This window comes from Mus caroli, unplaced genomic scaffold (genome assembly GCF_978045245.1).
Source record: "Mus caroli unplaced genomic scaffold, Mus_caroli_1 scaffold_6, whole genome shotgun sequence".
Taxonomy (NCBI): Eukaryota; Metazoa; Chordata; class Mammalia; order Rodentia; family Muridae; genus Mus; species Mus caroli.
This window is the reverse complement of record NW_028227261.1, coordinates 71,786,239-71,813,895: the sequence shown is the minus strand read 5'-3', so window position 1 is coordinate 71,813,895 and position 27,657 is coordinate 71,786,239. Positions and strand designations below refer to the sequence as shown.

General features: G+C 39.6%; 1 protein-coding gene across 3 annotated transcripts in view; it reads left to right on the top strand.

The window, feature by feature from the left end:
* Positions 1-27,657, top strand: part of Ccdc171 (coiled-coil domain containing 171) — a 366,744-nt gene that overhangs the window by 262,123 nt on the left and 76,964 nt on the right. For all 3 annotated transcript variants that reach the window (XM_085839201.1, XM_085839202.1, XM_085839200.1), the window contains one exon: positions 23,675-23,806. In XM_085839201.1, coding sequence (XP_085695327.1) covers positions 23,675-23,806 — 132 coding nt within the window. The remainder of the gene's footprint in view (positions 1-23,674; positions 23,807-27,657) is intronic.

Sequence of the window (27,657 nt, the reverse complement as noted above, 5' to 3'; positions counted from 1 at the left end):
AAAAAACAACCAGATGTCCATAGGTGTGAGGATTTATGTCTGGGGCTTCAGTTTGATTCCAGTGATGATGTCTGTTTCTGTGTCAACACCATACTGTTTTTTTGTTACTATAGCTCAGTAGTACAATGTGAGGTCAGGCATGGTGATGACCCCCAGCAGTTCTTTTATTATTCAGGATTATTTTAGCTACTCTGAGTTTTTTGTGTTTCCATATGAAACTGAGAACTGATAATTGCCATTTCAAGGTCTGTGAAGAACCCTCGTGAACTTTCAGAGGGATTGAGTTAAACCTGTAGATTGCTTTTGGTAGGATGGCCATTTTTATTATTTAATCCTACTGATCCATGAGCATGGCTTTTGAGATTCTCTGCATTTAAGTTAATAATGTTGGCTATGGGCTTGCTGTAAACTGCATTTATTATGCTGAAGTATATCCTTGTATCCATAATCTCTCAAGAACTTTGATCAACGAGGGGTTTCGGATTTTGTCTAAGACCCTTTTTCATCTAATAAGATGATCATGTGGTGTTGTCTTTCAGTTTGTTTATATAAACGGATTATGTTTGTCCATGGATTATATTTATTTATGTTCAGACAATCCCTGAATCTCTGGGATGAAGCCTACTTGATCATGATTGATGCTTTTTTTGATGTGTTCTTGAATTTGGGTATTCTGCCCTTTTTTATAGACCATAGGTTTTTTTAAATTGACAGGTGATGAATCTATACAAAGCAAGATATTCTCTCTACATCAAACCCTGGGCTCTTTTTTTTTTTTTTTTTTGGATAAGAGACTTAATTAGAGTTTTTATTTAACTAGAAGTTATTGGTCTATTTAAATTGCTTATTTGGACAGAGGCAGACAGCTTCTGGGACAGGCGGGAGCCACAGAGCCGCTGAGGCAGCACCCTTTTGGGGCCGCAGACATCCGGCACCCTCCCAGCTGGAGGACAGTGATCTGCCCTGCAGGGAGCGCCATCTTGGCTCCGGGGCTCCGCCGAACTTAGTCTGCAGAGGTGAGAGTGAGGACCACAGAGGCAGACAGCTTCTGGGACAGGCGGGAGCCACAGAGCCGCTGAGGCAGCACCCTTTTGGGGCTGCAGACATCCGGCACCCTCCCAGCTGGAAGACTGTATTCTGCCCTGCACAGGAGCCCTCTGCCTCAGGAGCAGGGAGCACATCTTGGAGCCAGGACTCCTCTGAACTTAGGAACGTAGTCTGCACAGCTGAGAGTGTGCACCACAGAAGCTGACAGCTTCTGTGACCTGCCAAAGCAACACAGCATCTGGGAAAGGTCCTGTTTTCGGCCTTCTTCTTCGGCCAGGAGAAGGTCCAAACGCCAGATATCTGTACACCTTCCCTTTAAGAGGAAAGCTTGTCAGCAGGGAGTGCTCTAACCACTGAAACTCAGAGGAGAGAGCCTGTCTCCCAGGTCTGCTGACAGACGATACTCAGAATCACCAGAAGAACAACCTCTGAACAGAGACAACTATAACAACTCCAGAGATTACCAGATGGCGAGAGGTAAACGTAAGAATCTTACTAACAGAAACCAAGACCACTCACCATCATCAGGACCCAGCACTCCCACTTCGCCCAGTCCAGGGCACCCCAACACACCTGAAAAGCTAGACCTGGATTTAAAAGCATATCTCATGATGATGGTAGAGGACATCAAGAAGGACTTTAAAGAACTACAGGAGAACATGGCTAAAGAGTTACAAGTCCTTAAAGAAAAACAGGAAAACACAACCAAACTGGTAGAAGTCCTTAAAGAGAAACAGGAAAACACATCCAATCAGATGATGGAAATGAACAAAACCATACTAGACCTAAAAAGGGAAGTAGACACAATAAAGAAAACCCAAAATGAGGCAACACTGGAGATAGAAACCCTAGGAAAGAAATCTGGGACCATAGATGCGAGCATCAGCAACAGAATACAAGAGATGGAAGAGAGAATCTCAGGTGCAGAAGATTGCATAGAGAACATCGGCACAACAATCAAGGAAAATGGAAAATGCAAAAAGATCCTAACTCAAAACATCCAGGAAATACAGGACACAATGAGAAGACCAAACCTACGGATAATAGGAGTGGATGAGAATGAAGATTTTCAACTCAAAGGACCAGTAAGCATCTTCAACAAAATGATAGAAGAAAATTTCCCAAATCTAAAGAAAGAGATGCCCATGAACATACAAGAAGCCTACAGAACTCCAAATAGACTGGACCAGAAAAGAAATACCTCCCGACACGTTATAATCAGAACAACAAATGCACTAAATAAAGATAGAATACTAAAAGCAGTAAGAGAAAAAGGCCAAGTAACATATAAAGGCAAGCCTATTAGAATTACACCAGATTTTTCACCAGAGACTATGAAAGCCAGAAGATCCTGGACAGATGTTATACAGACACTAAAAGAACACAAATTCCAGCCCAGGCTACTATACCCAGCCAAACTCTCAATTAACATAGATGGAGAAACCAAAGTATTCCACGACAAAACCAAATTCACACATTATCTCTCCACGAATCCAGCCCTTCAAAGGATAATAACAGGAAAAAACCAATACAAGGACGGGAACCACGCCCTAGAAACAACAAGAAGGTAATCCCTCAACAAACCTAAAAGAAGACAGCCACAAGAACAGAATGCCAACTTTAACAACAAAAATAACAGGAAGCAACAATTACTTTTCCTTAATATCTCTTAATATCAATGGACTCAACTCCCCAATAAAAAGACATAGACTAACAAACTGGCTACACAAACAAGACCCAACATTTTGCTGCTTACAGGAAACTCATCTCAGAGAAAAAGATAGACACTACCTCAGAATGAAAGGCTGGAAAACAATTTTCCAAGCAAATTGTATGAAGAAACAAGCTGGAGTAGCCATTCTAATATCTGATAAGATTGACTTCCAACCCAAAGTCATCAAAAAAGACAGGGAGGGGCACTTCATACTCATCAAAGGTAAAATCCTCCAAGAGGAACTATCAATCCTGAATATCTATGCTCCAAATACAAAGGCAGCCTCATTCATTAAAGAAACTTTAGTAAATCTCAAAGCACACATTGCACCTCATACAATAATAGTGGGAGACTTCAACACACCACTTTCACCAATGGACAGATCATGGAAACAGAAACTAAACAGGGACACAGTGAAACTAACAGAAGTTATGGATCAAATGGATCTGGCAGATATCTAAAGAACATTTTACCCTAAAACAAAAGGATATACCTTCTTCTCAGCACCTCATGGTACCTTCTCCAAAATTGACCACGTAATTGGGCACAAAACAGGACTCAACAGATACAAAAATATTGAAATTGTCCCATGCATCCTATCAGATCACCATGGACTAAGGCTGATCTTCAATAACAAAATAAATAATAGAAAGCCAACCTTCACGTGGAAACTGAACAACACTCTTCTCAATGATACCTTGGTCAAGGAAGGAATAAAGAAAGAAATTAAGGACTTTTTAGAGTTCAATGAAAATGAAGCCACAACATACCCAAACTTATGGGACGCAATGAAAGCATTTCTAAGAGGAAAACTCATAGCTCTGAGTGCCTCCAAAAGGAAACTAGAGAGAGCACACATTAGCAGCTTGACAACACACCTAAAAGCACTAGAACAAAAGGAAGCAAATTCACCCAAGAGGAGTAGACGGCAGGAAATAATCAAACTCAGGGGTGAAATCAACCAAGTGGAAACAAGAAAAACTATTCAAAGAATCAACCAATCAAGGAGCTGGTTCTTTGAGAAAATCAACAAGATAGATAAACCCTTAGCCAGACTCACTAGAGGGCACAGGGAAAGCATCCTAATTAACAAAATCAGAAATGAAAAAGGAGACATAACAACAGATCCTGAAGACATCCAAAACACCATCAGATCCTTCTGCCAAAGGCTATACTCAACAAAACTGGAGAACCTGGATGAAATGGAGAAGTTCCTAGACAGATACCAGGTACCAAAGTTGAATCAAGATCAGGTTAATGATCTAAACAGCCCTATATCCCCCAAAGAAATAGAAGCAGTCATTAATAGTCTCCCAACTAAAAAAAGCCCAGGACCAGATGGGTTTAGTGCAGAGTTCTATCAGGCCTTCAAAGAAGATCTAATCCCAGTTCTTCACAAACTATTCCACAAAATAGAAACAGAAGGTACTCTACCCAACTCATTCTATGAAGCCACAATTACTCTGATACCTAAACCACAAAAAGACCCAACAAAGATAGGAAACTTCAGACCAATATCCCTTATGAATATTGATGCAAAAATCCTCAATAAAGTCCTTGCTAACCGAATCCAAGAACACATCAAAACAATCATCCATCCTGACCAAGTAGGTTTCATCCCAGGGATGCAGGGATGGTTCAATATACGGAAATCCATCAACGTAATCCAGTATGTAAACAAACTCAAAGACAAAAACCACATGGTCATCTCGTTAGATGCGGAAAAAGCATTTGACAAGATCCAACACCCATTCATGATAAAAGTCTTGGAAAGATCAGGAATTCAAGGCCCATACCTAAACATGATAAAAGCAATCTACAGCAAACCAGTAGCCAACATCAAAGTAAACGGTGAGAAGCTTGAAGCAATCCCTCTAAAATCAGGGACTAGACAAGGCTGTCCACTTTCTCCATACCTATTCAACATAGTACTTGAAGTCCTAGCCAGAGCAATTCGACAACAAAAGGAGATCAAAGGGATACAAATTGGAAAAGATGAAGTCAAAATATCACTTTTTGCAGATGATATGATAGTATATATAAGTGACCCTAAAAATTCCACCAGAGTACTCATAAGCCTGATAAACAGCTTCGGTGAAGTAGCTGGATATAAAATTAACTCAAACAAATCAATGGCCTTTCTCTACACAAAGAATAAACAGGCTGAGAAAGAAATTAGGGAAACAACACCCTTCTCAATAGTCACAAATAATATAAAATATCTTGGTGTGACTCTAACTAAGGAAGTGAAAGATCTGTATAATAAAAACTTCAAGTCTCTGAAGAAAGAAATTATAGAAGATCTCAGAAGATGGAAAGATCTCCCATGCTCATGGATTGGCAGGATCAACATTGTAAAAATGGCTATCTTGCCAAAAGCAATCTACAGATTCAATGCAATCCCCATCAAAATTCCAACTCAATTCTTCAACGAATTAGAAAGTGCAATCTGCAAATTCATCTGGAATAACAAAAAACCTAGGATAGCAAAAACTCTTCTCAAGGATAAAAGAACCTCTGGTGGAATCACCATGCCGGACCTAAAGCTTTACTACAGAGCAATTGTGATAAAAACTGCATGGTACTGGTATAGTGACAGACAAATAGACCAATGGAATAGAATTGAAGACCCAGATATGAACCCACACACCTACGGTCACTTGATCTTCGACAAGGGAGGTAAAACCATCCAGTGGAAGAAAGACAGCATTTTCAACAAATGGTGCTGGCACAACTGGTTGTTTTCATGTAGAAGAATGCGAATCGATCCATTCCTATCTCCGTGTACTAAGGTCAAGTCTAAGTGGATCAAGGAACTTCACATAAAACCAGAGACACTGAAACTTATAGAGGAGAAAGTGGGGAAAAGCCTTGAAGATATGGGCACAGGGGAAAAATTCTTGAATAGAACAGCAATGGCTTGTGCTGTAAGATCGAGAATTGACAAGTGGGACCTCATGAAACTGCAAAGCTTCTGCAAGGCAAAAGACACCATCAATAAGACAAAAAAACCACCAACAGATTGGCAAAGGATCTTTACCTATCCTAAATCAGATAGGGGACTAATATCCAATATATATAAGGAACTCAAGAAGGTGGACTCCAGAAAGTCAAATAACCCCATTAAAAAATGGGGCTCAGAACTGAACAAAGAATTCTCACCTGAAGAATACCAAATGGCAGAGAAGCACCTGAAAAAATGTTCAACATCCTTAATCATCAGGGAAATGCAAATCAAAACAACCCTGAGATTCCACCTCACACCAGTCAGAATGGCTAAGATCAAAAATCCAGGTGACAGCAGATGCTGGCGAGGATGTGGAGAAAGAGGAACACTCCTCCATTGTTGGTGGCATTGCAAGCTTGTACAACCACTCTGGAAATCAGTCTGGCGGTTCCTCAGAAAATTGGACATAGTACTACCGGAGGATCCAGCAATACCTCTCCTGGGCATATATCCAGAAGATGTCCCAACCGGTAAGAAGGACACATGCTCCACTATGTTCATAGCAGCCCTATTTATAATAGCCAGAAGCTGGAAAGAACCCAGATGTCCCTCAACAGAGGAATGGATACAGAAATTACGGTACATCTACACAATGGAGTACTACTCAGCTATTAAAAAGAATGAATTTATGAAATTCCTAGCCAAATGGATGGACCTGGAGGGCATCATCTTGAGTGAGGTAACACAATCACAAAGGAACTCACACAATATGTATTCACTGATAAGTGGATATTAGCCCAAAACTTAGGATATCCAAGATATAAGATACAATTTGCTAAACGCATGAAACTCAAGAAGAATGAAGACCAAAATGTGGACACTGTGCCCCTTCTTAGAATTGGGAACAAAACACCCATGGAAGGAGTTACAGAGACAAAGCTTGGAGCTGTGATGAAAGAATGGACCATCTAGAGACTGCTGTATCCAGGGATCCATCCCATAATCAGCTTCTAAACGCGGACACCATTGCATACACTAGCAAGATTTTGCTGAAAGGACCCAAAGATAGCTGTCTCTTGTGAGACTATGCAGGGGCCTAGCAAACACAGGAGTGGATGCTCACAGTCAGCTATTGGATGTATCACAGGGCTCCCAATGGAGAAGCTAGAGAAAGTACCCAAGGAGCTAAAGGGATCTGCAACCCTATAGTTGGAACAACATTATGAACTAACCAGTACCCCGGAGCTCTTCTCTCTAGCTGCATATGTATCGAAAGATGGCCTATTCGGCCATCACTGGAAAGAGAGGCCCATTGGACTTGCAAACTTTATATGCCCCAATATAGGGGAATGCCAGGGCCAAAAGAATGGGAATGGGTGGGTAGGGAAGTAGGGGGCGCTATGGGGGACTTTTGGGATAGCATTGGAAATGTAATTGAGGAAAATATGTAATAAAAATATTAAAAATTAAAAAAAAATAAATTGCTTATTTGATCTTGATTTTGGTAAGTGGTATCTATTGAAAAAATTATCCATTTTTATCTTAGATTTTCCAATTTGGTGGACTATACCTCTCTAAAGTATGTCCTTATGATTCTCTGGATTTCCTCAGTGTCTGTTGTCATGACCCTATTTCATCTCTAGTTTTGTTACTTTGGATCTTCTCTCTCCACCTTTTACTTAATTTGGATAAGGGTTTGTCAATCTTATCAATTCTCTCAGAGAACCAATTCTCTCTTTTTTTTCATTGATTCTTTGTATTTTTTGTGTTTGTTTCTATTTTATTGATTTCATCCCTGAGTTTATTTCTTGTTGTCTACTCCTTATGGCTGTTATTTCTTCTTCTTTTTTTAATTAGAGCTTTTAGTTGTACCATTATATTACCAGTATGAGATTGCTCCATTTTTTTTTTTATGTACTTAATTCTAGGCAATTGCCTCTTAGAACTGCCTTCATCATGTCCCATAAGTTTGGATATGCTGTGTTTTCAATTTCATTCAATTCTGCAAAGTCTTCGAATTTTAAAAATTTCTTCTCATGGAGCTTAGTTATTATCTAGGGTCCTTTCATCTTAGTTAGAAAGATACCCTTGTCATTGTTGACTGTACAGCTTTAGTGGCAATATATTCTCAACTTACTTTTTCTTGGAGCTTAAAAGATTTTCCATCATTAAAGTAATTACATTTGTTGCAATAAGAATGCTAACTAACATCTCAACTCCCCAAATAGATTTAATGTACAATACAACTATGTTAATTGTAGGAGCAAAAGAGTTTCCAGCTTCCAGATGCATATTGATCAACTTGTGCCTGTTCCCACTGAATAGCAGGTTCTTGTTTCTCACTCTTTCAGCTATGCATTACTTAGGGTTTACATTGTGGTGAGAAAGACGATGACCAGAGGCAATATGGGGAGGAGAGGGTTTATATCAACTTATATATCTTGATCACAGTCCATCATAAAAGCAAGCCAGAGCAGGAACCTGGAGGCAGTACCTGGAACAGAAGCCTTGGAGGAATGTTGCTTACTACTGCTTGGCTCCATCCGACTTTTCAGGACAACTCAGGACCACCTGACCAGGGTCAGCACTGCCCACATCAATCATTAATCCCATAGGAAAAGTCCCATAGGTGTGTATACAGGTCAATTCGACAGAAACTTTGCTTAATTGACAATCTTGATTCTGAAATGACTCTAACTTGTGTCAATCTGACAAAAAACTAACAAGGACAACTGTCACATTGTCAACTTGACACACAGTCTGATAACTGTGAAACCTTAACCTTTCCTCTCTTGTTCATCTCTAAGCTCTCATATTAAACATTCCAATTTTTAAAAGTCTCATGGGCTTTAAAAATTCAAACATTTTTATATGAAAAACTTAAAATCCAAACACTTTAAAATATTCAACCTCAGAAGTACAAAGACTCTCTCTGAAATACCCAAGCCTTGTCTAAGATAGCTGAAATCTCGGTAATATTTCCAAATCGCTCAAATTCCAGAACCTCTTAACTGCTGGTTCCTGTAAAATAAAAACAAGTCCCCTACATTCCTGCTCAAAGAGGGAAGAAGCAGAGTATAGTCACAATCGAAACAAAATAAAACCAAAACTCAACAGCATTTAGGCTCCCCACTGGTCATCTGGGACTCATTCATGATCCTCTAGGCTCCAGTGGGCTCCATTTCTCCAGCTCTTCTATTTGTAGCACACAACGGCTTGCCTGCATCCCAGACTGGCTCTGCTAACAGCTGCTGATGTCTTTGGCGGTCACTGCATAATTATATCTGTATGTGGGTCTCTCTGTTGTGACTGGCCTGTACCTTCATCACTAGCTTCTCCTGTGCTCTCTCAGGGACTCTGATCCTGCTGCTTGGTGTCAAGCCTCACCCTCTCCCCATGCCTCCCTCAATCCTGGGGTTGCTGCTGCAACTGAGGCCACGCCTTTACTAAAGGCCTCTTCTGCCCTCTCACATGACAAGCCTCAGCTGCGCTCTATGACCCCTTCATGTCTTCAGAACCAGTCACCTGTTAAACTATTACACATTACCTAGTTCCGCTGCCAGAACATGGTGTAACCTCTGCCACTTCTGGACCACAGTCTCTGTGTGCTGACCTTGAGAGAATACACCTAGAAAATTTCACCTCAGTGATGCTGGTCTCATGTTAATCACCACTAATTTCACAGCATTAGACAGCATCTATTGTCCCAGCAAAGCAAAGGTTTCACTTCACTGGTTCTGATTTCTTGTTTATTACAGCTAATTCTTCAGCCCCAGCCTATCAGAACCACATTTTCCTTTATTTTATTTTTAATTATATATTTTAATTTTTTGAGATTATAATATAATCATATTTCTCCTTCCCTTTCTTCACTTCTCTTATATTCCACCTTGCCCTCTTTCAAATTCAGTCTTTAATGTGTATGTATATGTGTGTATTGTGTGTAATGTTACGTTCGTGTGTTTTTTCAGAGATGACCATTTGGACATATGCTCCTCCCTGGGGTAGAATCTCTCTCTCTTTCTCAGGATTCAGTAGCTTCCTATGGTTCTTTCTTGATGGTTGAGGCTTATACTCTTTCCTCTTCCACAATCGTGTGGCTACTGGTGTTATCCTTTCTCAACTGATGCTTAGGCAGTCATGTTGGTGAGACCTTACAGGTGTATCTTCTCTGACATTTCTAGAGACATGATATCACAGCAAATTTTCTGTTTCCCTGGCTCTTATTGTACCCCTGCCCCGATTCTGCAGTGACCCCTGAGCCTCAGATACAAAGCTGTGTTAGAGGTGTGGCAGTTGGAACTGGGCTCCGCAGCTCTTGGTCAGCTGTGGTTTTCTATAATGGTTTCCATCTGCTTCAAAGAGAAGTTATCTACAGGTATAGGGATGAATATTTAGAGTGTAGCTGTAGATTATATTGGTTTAGTAAAGTAGTGGTTGTAGGTTCTCTTCCAAGATACATGATGCTTCACTAGCCCATGATAACTGGCTAGGTTTTCAGCACTAAGCTTGGTTTCTCTCTTGTTGAGTGGACTTTAATTCCAATCAGAGAGTTGTTGGCCACCACCAAGCTATTCTCACCACTGTTAAGGGTTATTATGCTAGGCTGGTTCTTCTGGTTCAGAAGGCATCCTAGAGCTGGGTTGTCCTCTCCTTTGCATGCAGCTTTCTGGTACCATAAAAGCTCGTCCTCAGGAAGGAGGCCTTTACATCAAGTCCATCCCAGATCTCAGAACCACAGAGTCACAAACTATCAAATGGCCTCAGTAGCATCATTATGGGACTAAAACTTCCCTCTGAAACCTCACAAACCAGGCCTCTGTTGCTCCTCACATTCTCGTCTTCCAAGTTTCAGAGTAAGTCACTGGGCTCTGAGCACTTCATGGCTTCTCTAGCTCAAAGATTAAATGTTACTACTACCTTGCCCAGAACATGGTTAAGTCTGTCACAGCAATACTTCACAGCCTGGGCCTAATTTCTTTCTTAGTTACCTTTTTATTGCTGTGCTAAGGACCATGATGACAAAAGCAGTTTATTTCAGCTTACAGGTCCCACTCATAGCCCATCACAAAGGGAAGGTGGGGAAAGAACTCAAGTCAGGAACCTAGAGACAGGAACTAAAGCAGACACCGTGGAGGGGCATTTTCCATTGACTTGCTCCTCCTGCCTTGCTCTATTTGCTTCCTTACACAGCTCAGGAGCACCTGCCTAGGGTTGGTACTGCCCACAGTAGGATAGACCCTCCCAGACAGGCCCTCCTACATTTGTCATTAATGAAAAACGCTCCAGAGACTTGTTATAGGCAGGTCTGGTTGATGGGGAGATATTTTCTTACCTGAGGTTTTCTCTTCCCAAATGACTTTAGATTACGTTAAGTTGACAGAGCTTAACTGAGGTAAGCTGGTTAGCCACTGTTCTACATCAGCCTCTGTGAGTTTACACTGTATCGTACCTCACACCACGGAATGCTGTGTGGGGTTTGTCATCTTGTGAGCTGCACACTGCATGATAAGCTTCTTTTTAAAGCCTCAGTGGCATTCTGTTGTGTGGATATGACATTTTCTTTTTCATTCATCTGTTGAGACAACTTTCATTTGCTTACACAGCTTGCCTATTGTAAATTGTGCTAAAATGAACACTGGAGTGTAAATATTTCTTAGAGATTCTGACTTCCATTCTTTTGATAAATGCTCTGAAGTGGGGTTGTTGGATCATATAGCAGTTCTCTTTTTAATTTTTGAGGAAAATTTCTACAGTGGCATCTCACTGTAACCTTTAAAACTTTCCCCATCACTCACACTGATCACCTACCTCTTCAGATGTTTGTTGGTCATTTTTGAGTCTATTCAAACCGTTGGCCTACTTTTATTTTATATTAATCATTTTATTCATTTATGTTTCAAATGATATCCTTCTTCAGCCAGGTCATTGAGTTAGATTGTTTCACTGCCATCAAGTTGTTTGTATTTTAGAAGTTAACCCCTTAGCAGACTTCAGGTTTATAATTATTTCTCGTGAGCCACAGATTACGTTTTTATTCTGTTCATTGTTCCTTTAGTTGTGTGGAGCTTGTGTGCCGTGATGCAGTGAGTTCATTAAGCTTTCTGAGGTTTCTTCTAAGAGAAAGACATTTGATTTTAGATTCTCACATTTCTTAAGACTAGTTTGTGACCTGATGTGATATATTTTAGACACTGACCTACATATATTTGAGACGAATGTGCATCTGCTGCTATTTGGGAATGTTCTGCATGTATTTGTTGGGACAGTGTGTCTGTGGTGGCGTTCTTATTTGCTGTTTCTCTGTTAACCATCTCTTCTATTCATTGCTGTAAGTAAGGTAGTGGGGTCTCATATTGTATTGCTTTTTTTCATTTAGCTTTGTCAATGTTTGTTTTGTAAGTACTTTGATATTAAATGTATGTAGTATTTATATCTAGTAATCTTTGATGAATAGATTCATATTAGTTCCTATGTTATCTCTTCTGAGTGTTTGACTTACAGTCTATTTTATACAATACAGTTACATTATTTTATTTACTATTTATTTATTTTTTTCTATTTTTCCATATTCAGTCTGCATGTGAGCTTAAATATAAAGTGAACACCTTATAAGTAGAATATGCTGTATCTTGTTTTTAGTCCATTAAGCAACTTTGATTGGGAAGTTTAATTCATTTATACTTGAAATAATCACTGGTAAGAAAATATTTGTTATTATCATATTGTTAATTTTTTGTGTGTAATTTATTTTTCTCTCTTGCTTACTTCTTTTGTTTTTGTGTTTATTTTTTATGTACTTTGATGATTTTATCTTCTTTTGGGTAATTTGTATGGGTACTGCACTAGTTATTTTCCTATTGCTATGATAAAGCACCATGACTCAGGCAACTTATGAAAGAATATCGTTGGTTGGGCGTCTGGTTCCAGAGGGTTAGAGTCCATGATGGCAGAGCAGCAAAGGAGTGGTGTTGGGCACAGCTGAGAGTGCACATCATGGACCACAAGCAGGAAGCAGCAAGGACTGCCGCAAATGGCTGACATCTGTTGAAGCCTCAGTGCTCATCCCCAGAGACACTGCCTTCAAATAGACCAAAATTGCTAATCCTCCCTAAACAGTTCCACCAACTAGGGATCAGGCATTCAAAACAACTCCATGAGGTCCATTCTCTCTCTCTTTTTACATTCTTTTTAAAAAAAGTTCCTTTTTTTATTAGATATTTTCTTTATTTACATTTCAAATGTTATACCCTTTCCTAGTTCCCCTCTGAAAATCCCCTACCCACTCCCCACCTCCCCCTGCTCCCCAGCCCTCTTCCTGGCCCTGGCATTTCCCCTATACTGGAGCATAGAACCTTCACAGGATCAAGGGCCTCTCCTCCCACTGATGACTGATTAGGCCATCCTCTGCTACCTATGCAGCTAGAGCCACCAGTCCCACCATGTGTTTTCTATGGTTGGTGGTTTAGTCCCAGAGAGCTCTGGGGGTACTGGCTAGTTCATATTTTTGTTCCTCCTATGGGGTTGCAAACCCTTTCAGCTCTTTGGGTCCTTTCTCCAGCTCCTTCATTGGGGACCCAATGCTTTGTCCAGTGGATGGCTGTGAGCATCCACTTCTGTATTTTCCAGGCACTGGCAGAGCCTCTCAGGAGATAGTTTTATCAGGCTCATGAGGGCCATTCTCAATCAAAACAACACAGATATTTTGTTTATGGTTGCTATTGAACTTCTATATAATTATAAGCCAATGATTTGCATATAGAAATTCTGCATGTTTATTTTCCCTCATCCTATTTTATATTACATTTTATTATATTATAATAATATATTATATAATATACAATCTTATAATGTTATAAAATATGATAACATATAACATATAATATTGTTGTAATAAAATATGAATATTATAATATATTCATATTATATTTTTCCTTACCCCATTTTATATAATAATTAACTTCTCTTTTTAGGAGTTAAGTATCATTTCTTCATTATGGCTATTTTAAAGAGTTGTCTTTTAACTTTTACATTCAATATAAAATATTATTCACTAACATTATAATGAAACGTAGTTCTCTATTGTATTATATATATTTTTCCTTGCTTATAAATTTTACATGTTCCTGGGCCATTTTAGTATTTTTTTCTAAAAAGAACTTAAACTTCCTTTTAGATTTACTTATTTTATATGCCCCAGTATTTTGCCTGCATATGTGCATGTGCACCACGTGCGTGGCTCCTAATATTTGTGAGCCACCATGTGGGTGCTGGGACCCAAACCCACATCCTCTGTGTGAAAACCAAATGATTTTAACTGCTGAGTCATCTCTCTAGCCTGCATTGTTTTGTTTCTCCTTGAAGAACTTTTAAAAGCACTTCCTGTAAGTCTAGTGGTGATGAAGTCTCAGAGCCTTTGTTTACCAGGGAGGTCTTTGTGTCTTTATGATTTTCAAATCCATTTTTGCCAAGGATAATATTCTAGGCTAGCATTTTGAAGATATTATTCTGCTCCCTTGTGGCCCGTAAGGTTCTGAAAAATGTGCTGCTCGTGTAGCAGACGTTACCTCGTTTATGCCAAGTCATGTTTCTCCTGATGCCTTTAATATTCTCCCTGATTCGGATGATTAGTTATAAACATGCTTCATTGTGGATTTATTCGATCTCATCGTTGTTGAGTATTTACCTTCCTTGGTCAGGATATCTCTTTCATCCTCCAGAAATTTGAAGTTGTCTACCATTATACCCTTAAAATATTTTTCCTTCATTTCTGATAATTTTGTACAGGCATACAATGAGATATGATCGTTATTGCTCCCATATATTATAGTTTTGGGATAACTTTCAGACTTTTTGGATGCTTTTGCTTCCTAGTCTCTCTTTGCATACTTTTCTGTCTCTCTGTCTCTGTCTGTGGTGTTCCATAAGTTCTGTGCATTATCTTCATCCTTTTTCATATTATTTTCTTCTTCTGAGTTTCTCCTGAGACCATCGATTGGATTTCCTTCAGCCATACACCAATCATAGTGTCTCCCTCAACAATGAGACATGCTAATTCAAGCATTCCTTGATGAATACTCATCCATACATGTGGCCTTGCACATCCATATAGTTATCCAAATGTGAGGCATCCCAGGGGTTACCTGAAGGCTTGTTAGAAGATTAGTATGTGCCTTGGTTGATGGGTCCTTGTGGTATGAAGGAAATGAAAAAAGACATACTGACGTAAGCAAGTTCATAAAAGCATAAACAGCCAGATATTATCAGTGTATATCACATGCAAGGACAGCATAAGAGATGGGGCTTAATGTTTAAGAGTTGTGAGTTTGTGGGTAGAGTTCTATTAGGAGGCCACTAGGCTACATGAGTGCTGGGAAGACATGGATCAGGCTATTGATGGTAGGTGATGTAAGATGCAAAACTTAGCAAAATGGCGCATTGGGGTGAGAAGGTCTGAGAGTGACAGTCTGTGTGATGGGAGGTCCCATTTAATTAGATGTGTCTACCTTTAAGGGGGAAAGGAGTTTACTTTTCAAGTACTTGGTTTAGTAATGTGGAATAACCAGCAGGACATGTTTTTGAACCTTCGGGGAAGTGAGTGCTAGATAAAGGTCTAAGATTGATTAGCATGATATTCTGGCAGAGAGAGAAGGTGGGAAAGCAACTGACAGGAGAACAAACCACTGTGGATAAATGAGAGGCTGGAAAACACACTCTGAGAGATTAATTATGCCACTGGAGCTGGAAGTCATTGAGGGATGGAATTCTGTCTCCCGACTTCTATATCCACAGCATCCATCACCATCCTGGTACTTAACAGATGTTTGCTGAATGAGTCAAACTTTACCATCGTCGAGTGTCTAAACATAACAAAAGCTATTTCCATAATCCACTCTAAGCCTTGATGGTACTGCCATCTATTGTGTTTATTTGATTGCTAAAAATAACATCTGCATTTACTTTGCCTAATCAATAGCTAATGGAAAAAGCCTAGAGCCAGTGGCGAGAGAGTACCTCTAGGAAAGAGGCGCGCTAACAGTACAGGTAATGACCAGTCTGACTATGCTGCAGGTCTATTTAGGGTATACTGGGGAATGAAAGGGAGCAAGTCCAGATATGGCTGAAGAAAGCACTGCACGGCCAGGCCTTTCAATGTGATTGTATAATGCTCTCACCAAAGTGCTGACCAGGATACATTATGATGCAATATTATTGGTCAATAATATTATTGGTCTGTCAGGAAATTAAAAGGAGTGAAAAGACTATGAGATCATTTTTAACTTATGAAACTGATTGTACTTTAAAAGTTGCCTCTGAAAAGCCAGTCATTAGTGGCTCGTCAATGACTAGCTACATATTACTTATGATCTTTGAACTCTGTAGCCTCATTTTTTTAAAGAACCTGTTTCCTAAAGATCGGCTGAAAGGCACAGCCAGCTGGATGATGACAGGAGGGACTTAGAACCTTGACAACCAAGAGTAAGACAGTGCCATTCACATATACTTAGCAATGTGCATGTGTCTCATTAAAAAAAATTATTCTGAGAAAAAAAAAACCTCTCTTTGTGGAAGCCTTTAAGAACTTGTAAACAGATTTGTCTGTTTTCAAATTTGGGTTTTTAGGCTTCTTTGTATGGCAGCCTGGTTTTCTTGCTGCCTTGTACCTGTGTAAAATGGTCAAGCCACCCAACTGTCCATCTTGATAATTTGATCTGATTATTCAGTTTTTCAGATCGTTAACAGGATGTGGCCAGCTTGATGGGTTGATTCAAGAGATCAGTTTTTTATATCTGTACCTGGGATGTAACTTTTCTGTAGGATGGTTGAGTTGGGATGCAGTTTTACTGGAGGATAGTTCGGCTGGGATGTAGTTGTACTGGATGGTGGTTGGGCTGTGATGCAGCTGGTCTGTAGGATGGTTCAGCTGAGATGTAGCTGTTCTGTAGGATGGTTGAGCTGGGATGTAGCTGTATTGGATGGTGGTTTAGCTGGGATGTAGCTGTACAGTGGAAATAGTTTTAGTGCTGACTTTGCCTCATTTCTGGTGACAGCAGCTGGCAGTATTGAAGAGTTCTAGCTTTGCAAGTTGCAGGTCAAGGCTAGTTTCTCACCTCCTGCTTTGTGACTTAAAAAAGTCTGTACTTGCTGTAGTGCCACCAGAGTGCTTGTCTCTGCTGAGAGACTGCTAAGGTCTTAAAGTAAGTATGGGCCAGGGGACTGTTTGCTTCTTGGGCCATCATGGTTTAGGGATTGTAAATTATTTCACATTTTTTTGAGAACAATAACTAACTCTCTCTCTCTCTCTCTCTCTCTCTCTCTCTCTCTCTCTCTCTCACCTACACACAAATGCACCAGGAGGAGGAGTGTAGGGTAAGGGGGATAAAAGAATGACTTGCTACACTGAAAAGAATAAGGATGTTATATATTCTTCATTTCAGTTTCTTAGTGCAAAACTGTTTTTTTTAAATTAATATATTTCTATTCAATTTTTTTGTATAATACATCTTTCTCCTCCTTAACTCTTCCCAGATCCTTCTACCTCCCTACCCACCAAACTTCATGTTTTCTCTCTCTCCATTAAACAGGGTCTCACAAAACACATATGAACATTTTGAAAATTATTGTACACAAGTTTAAAAATTCCAATAAGACAAAACACAAAACAAAGCACAACACAACACAACAAAACAAAAAGCACAGAGAAACCTATGGTCTCTGTTTCGTGTTGGCCAACTGTTGGGTATGGAACCTGCCCTGAGGTGTGGTTGATAAACCTGTGGAGAAAATGGATTCCTCCCTTTCCCAGGAGCTGTCAGTTACAAACAACTTCTTGATAAGAGCTTGGCTCCATGTCTACGTCTCCTTCTCCACAATGGGAATTTGTTTGATTTGAACTTGTGCAGGTCCTGGGCATGTGATCACAGACTTTGAGTTCATATGTGTGTGAGTCCTGTTGTGTCTGGAAGATATGTTTTCCTTGGACATGGGATGCTAAGATTGAAGATTAATTATAGTTGTGAGACTGTGTTTTGGAAATCCTATAGTAAAAGGTTTATTTTGAAACAATGTACGCCATAATATATTAAAATAAAGGTTTTAGGTAGATTCTAGGAATAAATAAAAATGAAAATAAATAAGAAATTTAAAAAGATGGGAATGAGTCCCACAATATCCTGTAATCCAGTATTACCCAATAAATATTTTGTGATAAATTGAAAAAGACAATGTAATAAATTAAGAAGAGAGGAGAAAGTCCTAACACTAGTTTCTTTCCCAGGCATTCAGGATGCAGAGTGTCTCCAGACATCTTCTTATATGTGCTCTTGTCTATTTTTGTTCTCTTATTTTTTATTTATTTATATTAGTTCTTATTTGTAATCTCTAAGTTTTCTGGCTTGTTTTGGCTTTTTATGACTGAGGTAAGATACCACAAACAAAAGCATCTTGGGCAGGTAGAGTCAGGGGGAATTTTTGACTTATGTAATCTAGGTCACGGTCCATCGAAAGAAGCCAAGGCAGGAACCCAGAGGCAGTGACTGAAGCAGAGGCCATGGGAGAACACTTCTTACTGGCTTGCTCCTTTTAACTTGCTCACTTTATTTTCTTACACACCCCAGGACCTAGGGTTTAGCACCACCCACAGTGGACTGGGCCCGCCCACATCAATTATTGATCAAGCAAATATTCCACAGGCTTGCCTGCTGTCAAATTTTACAGAGGAATTATTTTCATCCTTTTCTCAGATGACTCTAACTTGAGTCAACTTGACATAAAACTAACCATCACAGTATATATGGAGTCCAGAAGGATTTATAGTTGTGTATGATAAATGATTAGCTAAGTGATATTCTAGAAATGACCAATCCTGTAGATGGTAATATCTGGCATAAATCATTTTTTTTTTTGTATTAAGATAGAAGTGAAGGAAGTTAGAAAGAACAGTGGTAGTTTGTATCTAACAGTTACCAGAAGAGCAGAAATGGATTAGACCTGTGAATCTCATGAGGCCGCGAATAGAAGCAAATTATTATAATAGTTTAAAAGACAGTCACATAGAGACAGTTTTTTCACAACAGTATCTTGAAACTTTAGAGTTTCTTTGTCTCTTGTGCCTTATGACTTACCACTTTTTAAAGGTCAGCAGTAAGAGAAAAATAAATTTCTCTCTCTAAAAATTAAAATTCCAGAGCAGAAGTAATATAGCTACTTTCTTTTATTCTTTTTCAACATACTCTAGACACGTGGGAGCTGGAGAGACAGCTTAGCAGGCCAGAGCTCATTCGGCTCTTGTAGAGGACCAGGTCAGGAGGCCCTGTGGGATGCCTTCTTGTGGGCTCTGTGAGCACGCATACTCACACATGCATAGACACACAAATACATATACTTAAAAACAAAATAAAAAAATCTTAAAAATATTTAAAATATCACTGTTTATGTTATGTAATATATAAAATGTAAAACATTCACTGAGTGTTAATTAAAATAAATTAATTAACTAAAAATGAATCATTAAGCAGTTTGAAGTATGTAAAAGATCTTATATGCCTTTAGTAAGAGTAAAAAGGGATATAGTTGTTATCGTAGCACAATCAATGAAGTAGATAGAATTCAAGACTGGCTTTTGAGATTATATCTATCTGTCTGTCTGTCTATCTATGTATCTATCTATGTGACTATGTATGTATGTGTGTGTGTGTGTCTGTCTGTCTGTCTTTTTTGTTGTTTGTTTGTTTGTTTGTTTGTTGAGACATGGTTCCTCTGTGTATCCCTGGTTATTCTGGACCAGCCTACCCCAGAACTCAGTAATCTCCCACCTTTGGCTCCCAGGTTCTAGGATGAAAGGCACGCACCACCACTGCCCATTTTGAGATTATTATTTAATCCATGGACATGTGACTGATTTTTATATTCCAATTTATATTAAAACAGGAACTTTAAAAAGTGAATGCCTTCTAGAAAAAATAGTTTTATTTTTCTAATTTTATTTCAAAAATTTCGGTAGTTAGAAACGTGCTTTAGATTCTCTTTCCGGAAGAGAGTAACTTTGTGACCAGTGGGCACGTTTCTATGGAAATTCCACATTATCTGCATTGAAAAGGCCTCTTAGTCACTTGGTGCTGAGTCTTTTTGTTCCCTTGGGGAGCAGAGCCAGCAGCAGCAGGTGAGAGTCCTCTCTGGCTGTTCGGTGAGTCAATCCCCTCCGTTACCCAGAGGCTCACCCACCCTCAGCAGCACCTTTCTCAGCCGCCATCCCCCCACCCTGTGTCCTCTCTCCCTTGCTGCCCCTCACGGCGGCAGCTTCTTTTCAGCATTGCTATTTCTTTTGCCCGTGCTGGTGCTAGTTATTCATATACTCCCAGCTTGATGGTTTTACTCTCTTTATCCATCAAGATAAAAGAAATCCTACACAATCCTTTTTCAAGATTTTTTTTTTCTAAAAACTTTCTATAGCCATTTGAAGAACATTTTTAGAGACCTTTCCAAGTTTCAGTATAGTTTAAAAGTGGGGGAAAATCTTTTAGAATTGTAGTGGAGCTACTTGTGGTGCAGTGTCTGTGATTTGTCCTGGGTCACTGTATCTCGGTAGCACGGAAACTTTCAACTTTTAACGAATTATACGTATTTCACGTGCGAGTCAAGCGAAGCACGCTAGGAGAGCGCTTGCACAGCTTCAGGATTAGTGGGGCCGAGGCACTAAAGGACAAACTGCCTGCGGGCCTGAAAGTGCTCAAGTTTCAAACACTCAAAGGCTTTATTAGGGAATGTTGGAGGTGGCTCTCTGCTCACTGTATGCCAAGCCTCCTGGGGGCAGGCTGGTACTCAGTGCCCCTTGAGTTAAAGATGTCCCTGTGCTGGCACTGTCCTGAGTTGCACCTGCGTGGAACTGTCCCCCCTCCATGCCCGTATTAGCAATCTGCTTTTGTACTTTGACATCCAGGAATCCCCTAGTGAATTTTGTCACAGAAAAAAGAGAATCATCAATACCACAGTTAAACCTGACTTTCAAAGCTAATAGTATCTCATTTGGGGGCTCAAATTTAATAAATTTTCTTTGATTCTGGGTGAGTTTTTAAACATCAAACAATGAATTGGCCAGGGTGCAGTAAAATATTTAGATCTATTGACTATGGTTCAGAAGGGTAGAAGGCAAAACACCAGTGGTTTGATGTTGATAAATTCTCAGTACCTTAATCCACATTAATGTTTTCTTTTATCTGAGCGATCACTGGTGACAGAAGAGGAAGGAAGAAGGTACACATACCCAAGAAAGTTACAGCTGGAGGCAGTGGTACTTGTAAAATATAGTTTACTTTGTGCAGTTGAGTTTTCATCGCAATAGAAGACTGGAAAGTACTGTTAGAAATACAGCACACACCATGAATGAGATCTGCAGGGAGCACGAAGCGCCCACGGGTCTGTGAGACATTCCCGGCCATGTTTGCTGCACTTCCTCTCACAGTCACTGCCTGACAGGAAAACTCAGGACTAGCCTGTGAAGACAGGACTCTTACTTACACCCATATATCAGCACGAACAATTGAAGATGTCTTTGTTTATGGGTGTTTGCTGGTTTAAGAAAAAAAACCCTACAGTATATGACAATCCGTGAGATGTCTGTGTTTTACATCTAACTGATTTTGTATAGTAGTAAATATTTCCAACAGTTTTACAGCTTGCCCAAGTAGAATAGAAAAAGAGACAGTTTATTTATTTCGCTGACTAATTGAATGATTGATCGATTGATCGATTGATTGATTGATTGATCAATTGATTGATCCAGGGTCTTGCTGTATAGTCCAGGTTGATCTTCAACTTGCTGTGTATCCCAGGCTGGCCTGGCGCTTGTGATCTCATGCCTCAGCATGGGTGTGCTGGGATTACAGGGATGAGTTACAGTGTTAGAGCTGAGATGTTTGATAGAACAAGACATATAAGTGGATTCATTTGACGGTTAGCCTTATTTTATATACTCAACACCATTCTTGATGTGTGCTTCTGTGCTTCTTCATAAAAACTCTGTCATGTGGCTGTTAGATTGTATGTGTATGTGTGTGTATGATCTTTGTATGTTTGTGTGTGTCAAAGAGATCTCTGTGTGTTTGCATGTGCACATGTGTTTGTACAGGGGCCTGGAAGCCAGAGGCTGAAATCAGCATCTTCCTTTGACCCCCCTGCCCCTCAAAACCCCTGCACTTTCTGGGTTAGGATCTCTCACTGAACTCAGAGCTCTGGATTGGTTGAACTGAGTGGCCAGAGACTCCCAGGACTCCACCGTTCCCACCTCCAGCTTGTGCCTGGTTTTTGCACAGGTGCTGGGCATCCAAACTCAGGCCCTTACGCTTGCATGGTAAGCTCTTTAATCACTGAGCCAAATCCCAAAACGGTGTAAGGTAGTTTTATAGTATTTGTTAAATATATGATAGCAAAAAAAAAAAAAAAGATTTAAAAACCTACTGAAACCCATGAAATGTTAGAAAATATTTCTGTATAAAAATGGAGAGGAGCTGAGGAAAAGAAGGTCCAGTGACAGGCCCAACGTGTGATCCAGCTCAAGTGGAGGTCCCAAGGCCTGACATTATTACTGAAGCTATAGAGCACTCACAAAAAGGGATCTATCATGACTGCCCTCTGAAAGACCCAACAAGCAGCTGAAAGAGAAATACAGATATTTGCACCCGACCAATGGACAGAAGCAGCTGATCCCTGTTGTTGAATTAGGGAAGACTTAAAGAATTTGAGGAGAAGGGCAATCCTGTAGGAGGACCAGCAGTCTTAATTAATCTGGACCCCTGAGATCTTTCAAACACTGGTCCACCAATTAGGCAGGGTACACCAGCTGATAGGAGGCCCCCAACACACACAGTAGAGGACTGCCAGGTCTGTGTTCATTCAGAGATGAGGCACCTAACCCTCAAGAGACTGGAGACCCCAGGGAGTTTAGAGGTCAGATGGGGTGGAGGGTGAGGGCATCCATGGAGAGACAGGGTGTGGTGGGGAGGAGGTGTGGGATGTGGAGCAGTTGGAAAGTGGGAGGGGAGGGGCGGGGATTGGAATATGGAGTGTAAAAAATGAATTACAAATAAAATTATATTTAAAAAAAACCTCTTCTTACTCAGCTGACTGATGAAAAACGAGAACTTTATCTTAAATGCAAACCTGAGTGCAGAATTCCTAAGGGCTGGAGTTTCTTTGTATTTGCTGTGCGTGTGCTGATTTGTCCAGAAGGTGGCAGTGTGATATCAACTGCCCACAGGAGCTTGGAATTAGAACTCCATCTGGACAAGCTTGTGTCCTTACCTTTCTGAATACTTAAACTCTAGTACAAATGCTACTGATTTTATTTCTGTTATCTTATTTAGAGGTTTTGTGACCAAGCCAGTTTCCATGAGTTTATTGCTAAGACTTAAGTTTAATTAAGCTCTACAGTTTTGGAAGACCGAGCAGGCCGAATAAACCCTGTACTTGTGTATTTTGAAGTCCCCTTTTGTGTTGAGTGTATTTGTTCTTATTCCAGAGTCTGTGCTAGTGAAGTTTCTTTTCAAAACCCAGTCCCTAGTAACTATCATGTACAACATGCATGATCTAATGTCAGTTAAACACGCTTTTAAGAGAGTGATAATAGGGGATTGCAGCTTGCTTTTGATTTTGTGTCCCCCTCCCCCCCCATTTTCCGAGTGGAGCTGTGAAGGAATAATTCAAAGCATCTTGATCAGAAGGCTTCTGTGCCTCGTCTCCCCTCTTCATTTCAAGCAGGAGGATGCTTTTTCTTCTTAACATTCTCCCCCAGCACTCTGAATTAGAGATTTATTTGCAACGAAAAATCAATTAGTCCTAAATTTATTCATGGATTTCAGGTCCAGCGATCAATGCAAGTCCACTCAGTGGGCTCAAGGGGACCCAGTTCATCCCAGTTAATGTGTCTGAAGGGGAATTACCATTGATGCTGTTTTTTTTCCCCCCTTTAGGTCAGAGATCAGATCTCACTGTCACGGACTGCAGCGACTAGGAGTGACTTCACCCTGCAGCTACCCAAACTGCACCTGGAGACCTTTGCAATGGAGGGGCTCCAGGGTGGGCCAGAGGTGGTAGCATGCCAGGTTAGAGCCTAAATAACATTGCTTGCCACTGAAATGTGTAGAAAAATAAATTGTACTAACTGGGAGAGCATGGAAGCCTTGGAGTATTGTGAATAATTTAGATGAGATGCAAATAAATGCTTTCTATCACGTAGCATAAAATCACGTTTCTTCAAAGCCAGGACTAGCCGATTAAAATAATGCAGAAAAGCATTTTACAAAGAAAAGTATGTGTTTATGTCAAAGTCCAATATTAAAAGACCCACTTTCCTCTCAGTGGAAGCTGGTAAGACATTAGGCTGTTATCTTTTCAAGCCAAATCTATCTGTTGCGTTTGTTGTTTTAAAATAAGTCCCTTTACATATAGAATTTTAAGAGAGAGATCTGAAAAATTTTCATGTTAATTCCAAAAAATCCACATTTTAATTTTAGAAAAACCTAAATTTTGTATTAAAGAGTCCTTTACCTTTTAATACTTAGTTTCATAGAGCATTGTACTACAGTGTGTAAACAGGGCCATTTCATTTTAAAGCTCAAAACATCAACTTATGAAACCTTGAATAACTTTAAGAGTAATTTAGGAAGTTATTTTCAGAAGGATTCATTTTCAAATGTTGTAGCTATCCTGTTCTAGCACAACTGCATTCTGTGATCATATTTCCTTAAAGTTCATATTACATTGTAAATTGGAAAATACAAAATTCAGCAAATAGTTTATCTTTCTCTTAGTGCCCAAAGCCTCCATTTAATAAAATCATCAGCACTATGGAATTACAGAAAGCCTGATTTCATAAAAGACGGTCCTCATTTAACAACAGTTTTCTCAATCGCCCAGTATATTCAAAAGGAAATGTTTTTTAAAAACTCACTTTTAATATTTAAAAGCTTAAACTAATCTTTTTCTTTCTTTAGTTTATGACCGTGTGGAATTTTAATTTTGTATAAAATAAGTGTTAGTTCATATGATCTGTATTAACTTTTCAATATTCTACACCCTAATTTATCCTGTTATTAGAGCCTCGGTTATGCTCTGCAAAAAATGTTTATAGCTTTTTAAAAAAAAATCTAGAATATATATATATATATATATATATATGTATACAACTAGGCATCAAACATTTTTATTTTCTCTTATAGGCTTTACCATTATTTACACGATTAAATGTGTTTTAAATTTGATTATCAATATTCATCAATTTATTACAGATATGAATACAATATGATTTGAGATTTTTCGAGTAAGTGTAAAATAATCCTTTATTTGGTGTCCTTGATTTGTTCTTCCAAGGGTTGCGTCTTATCAAAATTCACAAATAAAGATTTTCCCCAAACTAGATTTTGTTGATTTAGAAGGAAACTTAGAATAATAATAATAGTAATAATAATAATACTTTGGGGGATGAAAACTTGAATTCTTGTGGTTGTGATCTAAGGACTAGCATGAGAGACATGCCAGGGACTTTTGTTTAACTCTGCCAGTGGTTGTATGTGTTGTCATATTCCTAAATGCTCAGATAAGTTTTCTGAGGAGATCCATAGGGTGCATTGTAGCTTAGTAATAAACAGGTGTTGAGGAAAATATGTAATAAAAAATATTAAAAATTAAAAAAAATAAATTAAAAAAAAAAGGAAAGTAGGAAACAATAAAATTGGTGCTGCTGCTGCTGCTGCCGCCGCCGCTGCTGCCACCACTGCCTGTGCCGCCGATGCTAATGGCAGCTTCTATTTCAGCAAACTTTCCATGTGCCAGCCCCTGTCAACTCACAGAGCTCTCTAATGGGACTGTCAAACAAGTGGCAGTATCTCCATTTTAAAATTGGAAAACAACACCCACAGCAGGTAATTCTCCTCAGATCAGAATCTAGTAGGTGGTAGAACAAATTTAAGTCTCAAAGTAGCTGACTGTAAAGCTGAAGTGGTCAGTCTGACACTGAGGAGTTAAACAGCCTATGTGACACTGAGAGGAGTAAAACCTTGGAAACGTATGTTTTCATACCACTTAGAAGATATTCATTAGATATCTGCATGGGCCATAGTGTATGCTACATCATAGACAAATTCACAGATACATTGTCCTGTTCAATCACCAAATAATATGAAAAATGTGCTTTCAACTTTGTACAGGATAATGTGTGTTGCTCACTATAGCTCCATATTTTTAGGAATTTTGTATTTTAAAAACTTATAATTGGCACATAGTAATTATGTATACTTCTGGAGTATAATATTTTCATGCATATATGCAATAAGTAGCAGTAAGTAATGATCGAATAAGGACAATTAGGAACATGTCATCACCTCAGACACTACTGCTTGTGTAGGGAACGTCAGAATCCTTTCTTCTAGTGATTTGGACGCACATAGTGAACTACTAGAAACTCCATCCACTGCCCTGTGCTACAGAACTTTGGCACCCACTCCTCTTAACTTCCCAGGTCTGGCAAAAACCACTATTCCCTCTCTACCGAAAGCATCTCATTTAACTGCCACACAGGACTGAAAACATGTGGCTTTGGCTGGCAGTGCCTGACTTCCCTCACTGAACATAATGCCCTCCAGGTTCATCTGTGTTGCCAGGACATTAACCCTTTCTATTTATGAGTATTATTATTGACAGGATATTGCATTTTATTGGCTAACAATACTCTACCATGTATATAAACTATACAGTTGATCCATTTATTTGTTGTGGAACCCTGGGCTGATTCTGTATCTTCCCTTTTGTGAATAGTGCTAGAAAAAAATTAGAACGCAGGTATATTTTTCATATACCAGTATAGAAATGCTAGCTTTGTGCCCCGGTTTCTGTTTTACAAAGTGGAATGTAGCGGTTTTCCAGGCCTGTAACAGGAACGAAGGAGGCAGCGAACAGTGAGTGTGTGGCGGAAGCAGGCAGGGCCAGTGACGTCATCCCATCCCGCTGAAGCCCCGCGAGGGTGAGGGAGCAACAGGCGCTCCTTTCACTGCTATAAGGTGTTTATATGTTTCATTTTGAGGAATGGTTACTTAGGATCCTTTCTTCATAGTTTCTTCCAGAGCTTTAAGTACTTTACCAAGTACAGTGTGCCTTAACTTCCTGTTCACTTTTTATGTCAGGTGAGTTTTCCAGGGGGGTCATGGCCTCAGTGGAGCCTATGGCAAGTTTAAGACCACGTTTTCATATTCCAATTAATAGCCTTTCAAGCTTTTACTGTAATGCTGAGAAAAATCAAACCCTACAGACCGAAGCTTTAACGGAAATGGCCAGCATGAATGCAGAGGACCCAGTGATGAAAACTTTCTGCTCAGACTCTATGAAGGCAATACCTGATCTTTATCGTCTTACACTCCCGAGGATGTCTTTAAGTAACTTTGATCTGTAATGCTGGCAATATCTAGCGAATATTGACAAGTGACCAATAAACATTTGACTCCGTTACCATTCAGTGATAAGAAGCAGACAGACACCAGACGCCAACAGTAGTTGATGTGTGATGAAGTGTCTGCTGTGTGCAGCATAGCCTCGCTGAATCTCTGCAGGGTCTGTGAGTGGCCAGCTCTCTGCTTCCGTCTTAGCCTGCTGCCCGCGAGCAATGGGTGCTGTTTTACATGGGGCTGAAGTTCATCGAGAGGAAGGAAGATGTTAATAGACCAGACGTCTAATGAGCAGCATCACCAGGCCGCTCTGCTCTTAGTCATGCATGCTGTATACTTTCTGCAAAGCATTGTTCACTGGCTTGTGTGGGTTTGTACTTTAAGATGACAAAAAGAACGAATTGAAGTAGGGTCTTCCTATAAAATGCAATTTCATTTGTGTAGAAAACATAGAGGAATAGAAATCCAGAAGAGGGCTAACTAAGTATGTTTCATGATTTTTCTATTTTGGTCCCTTC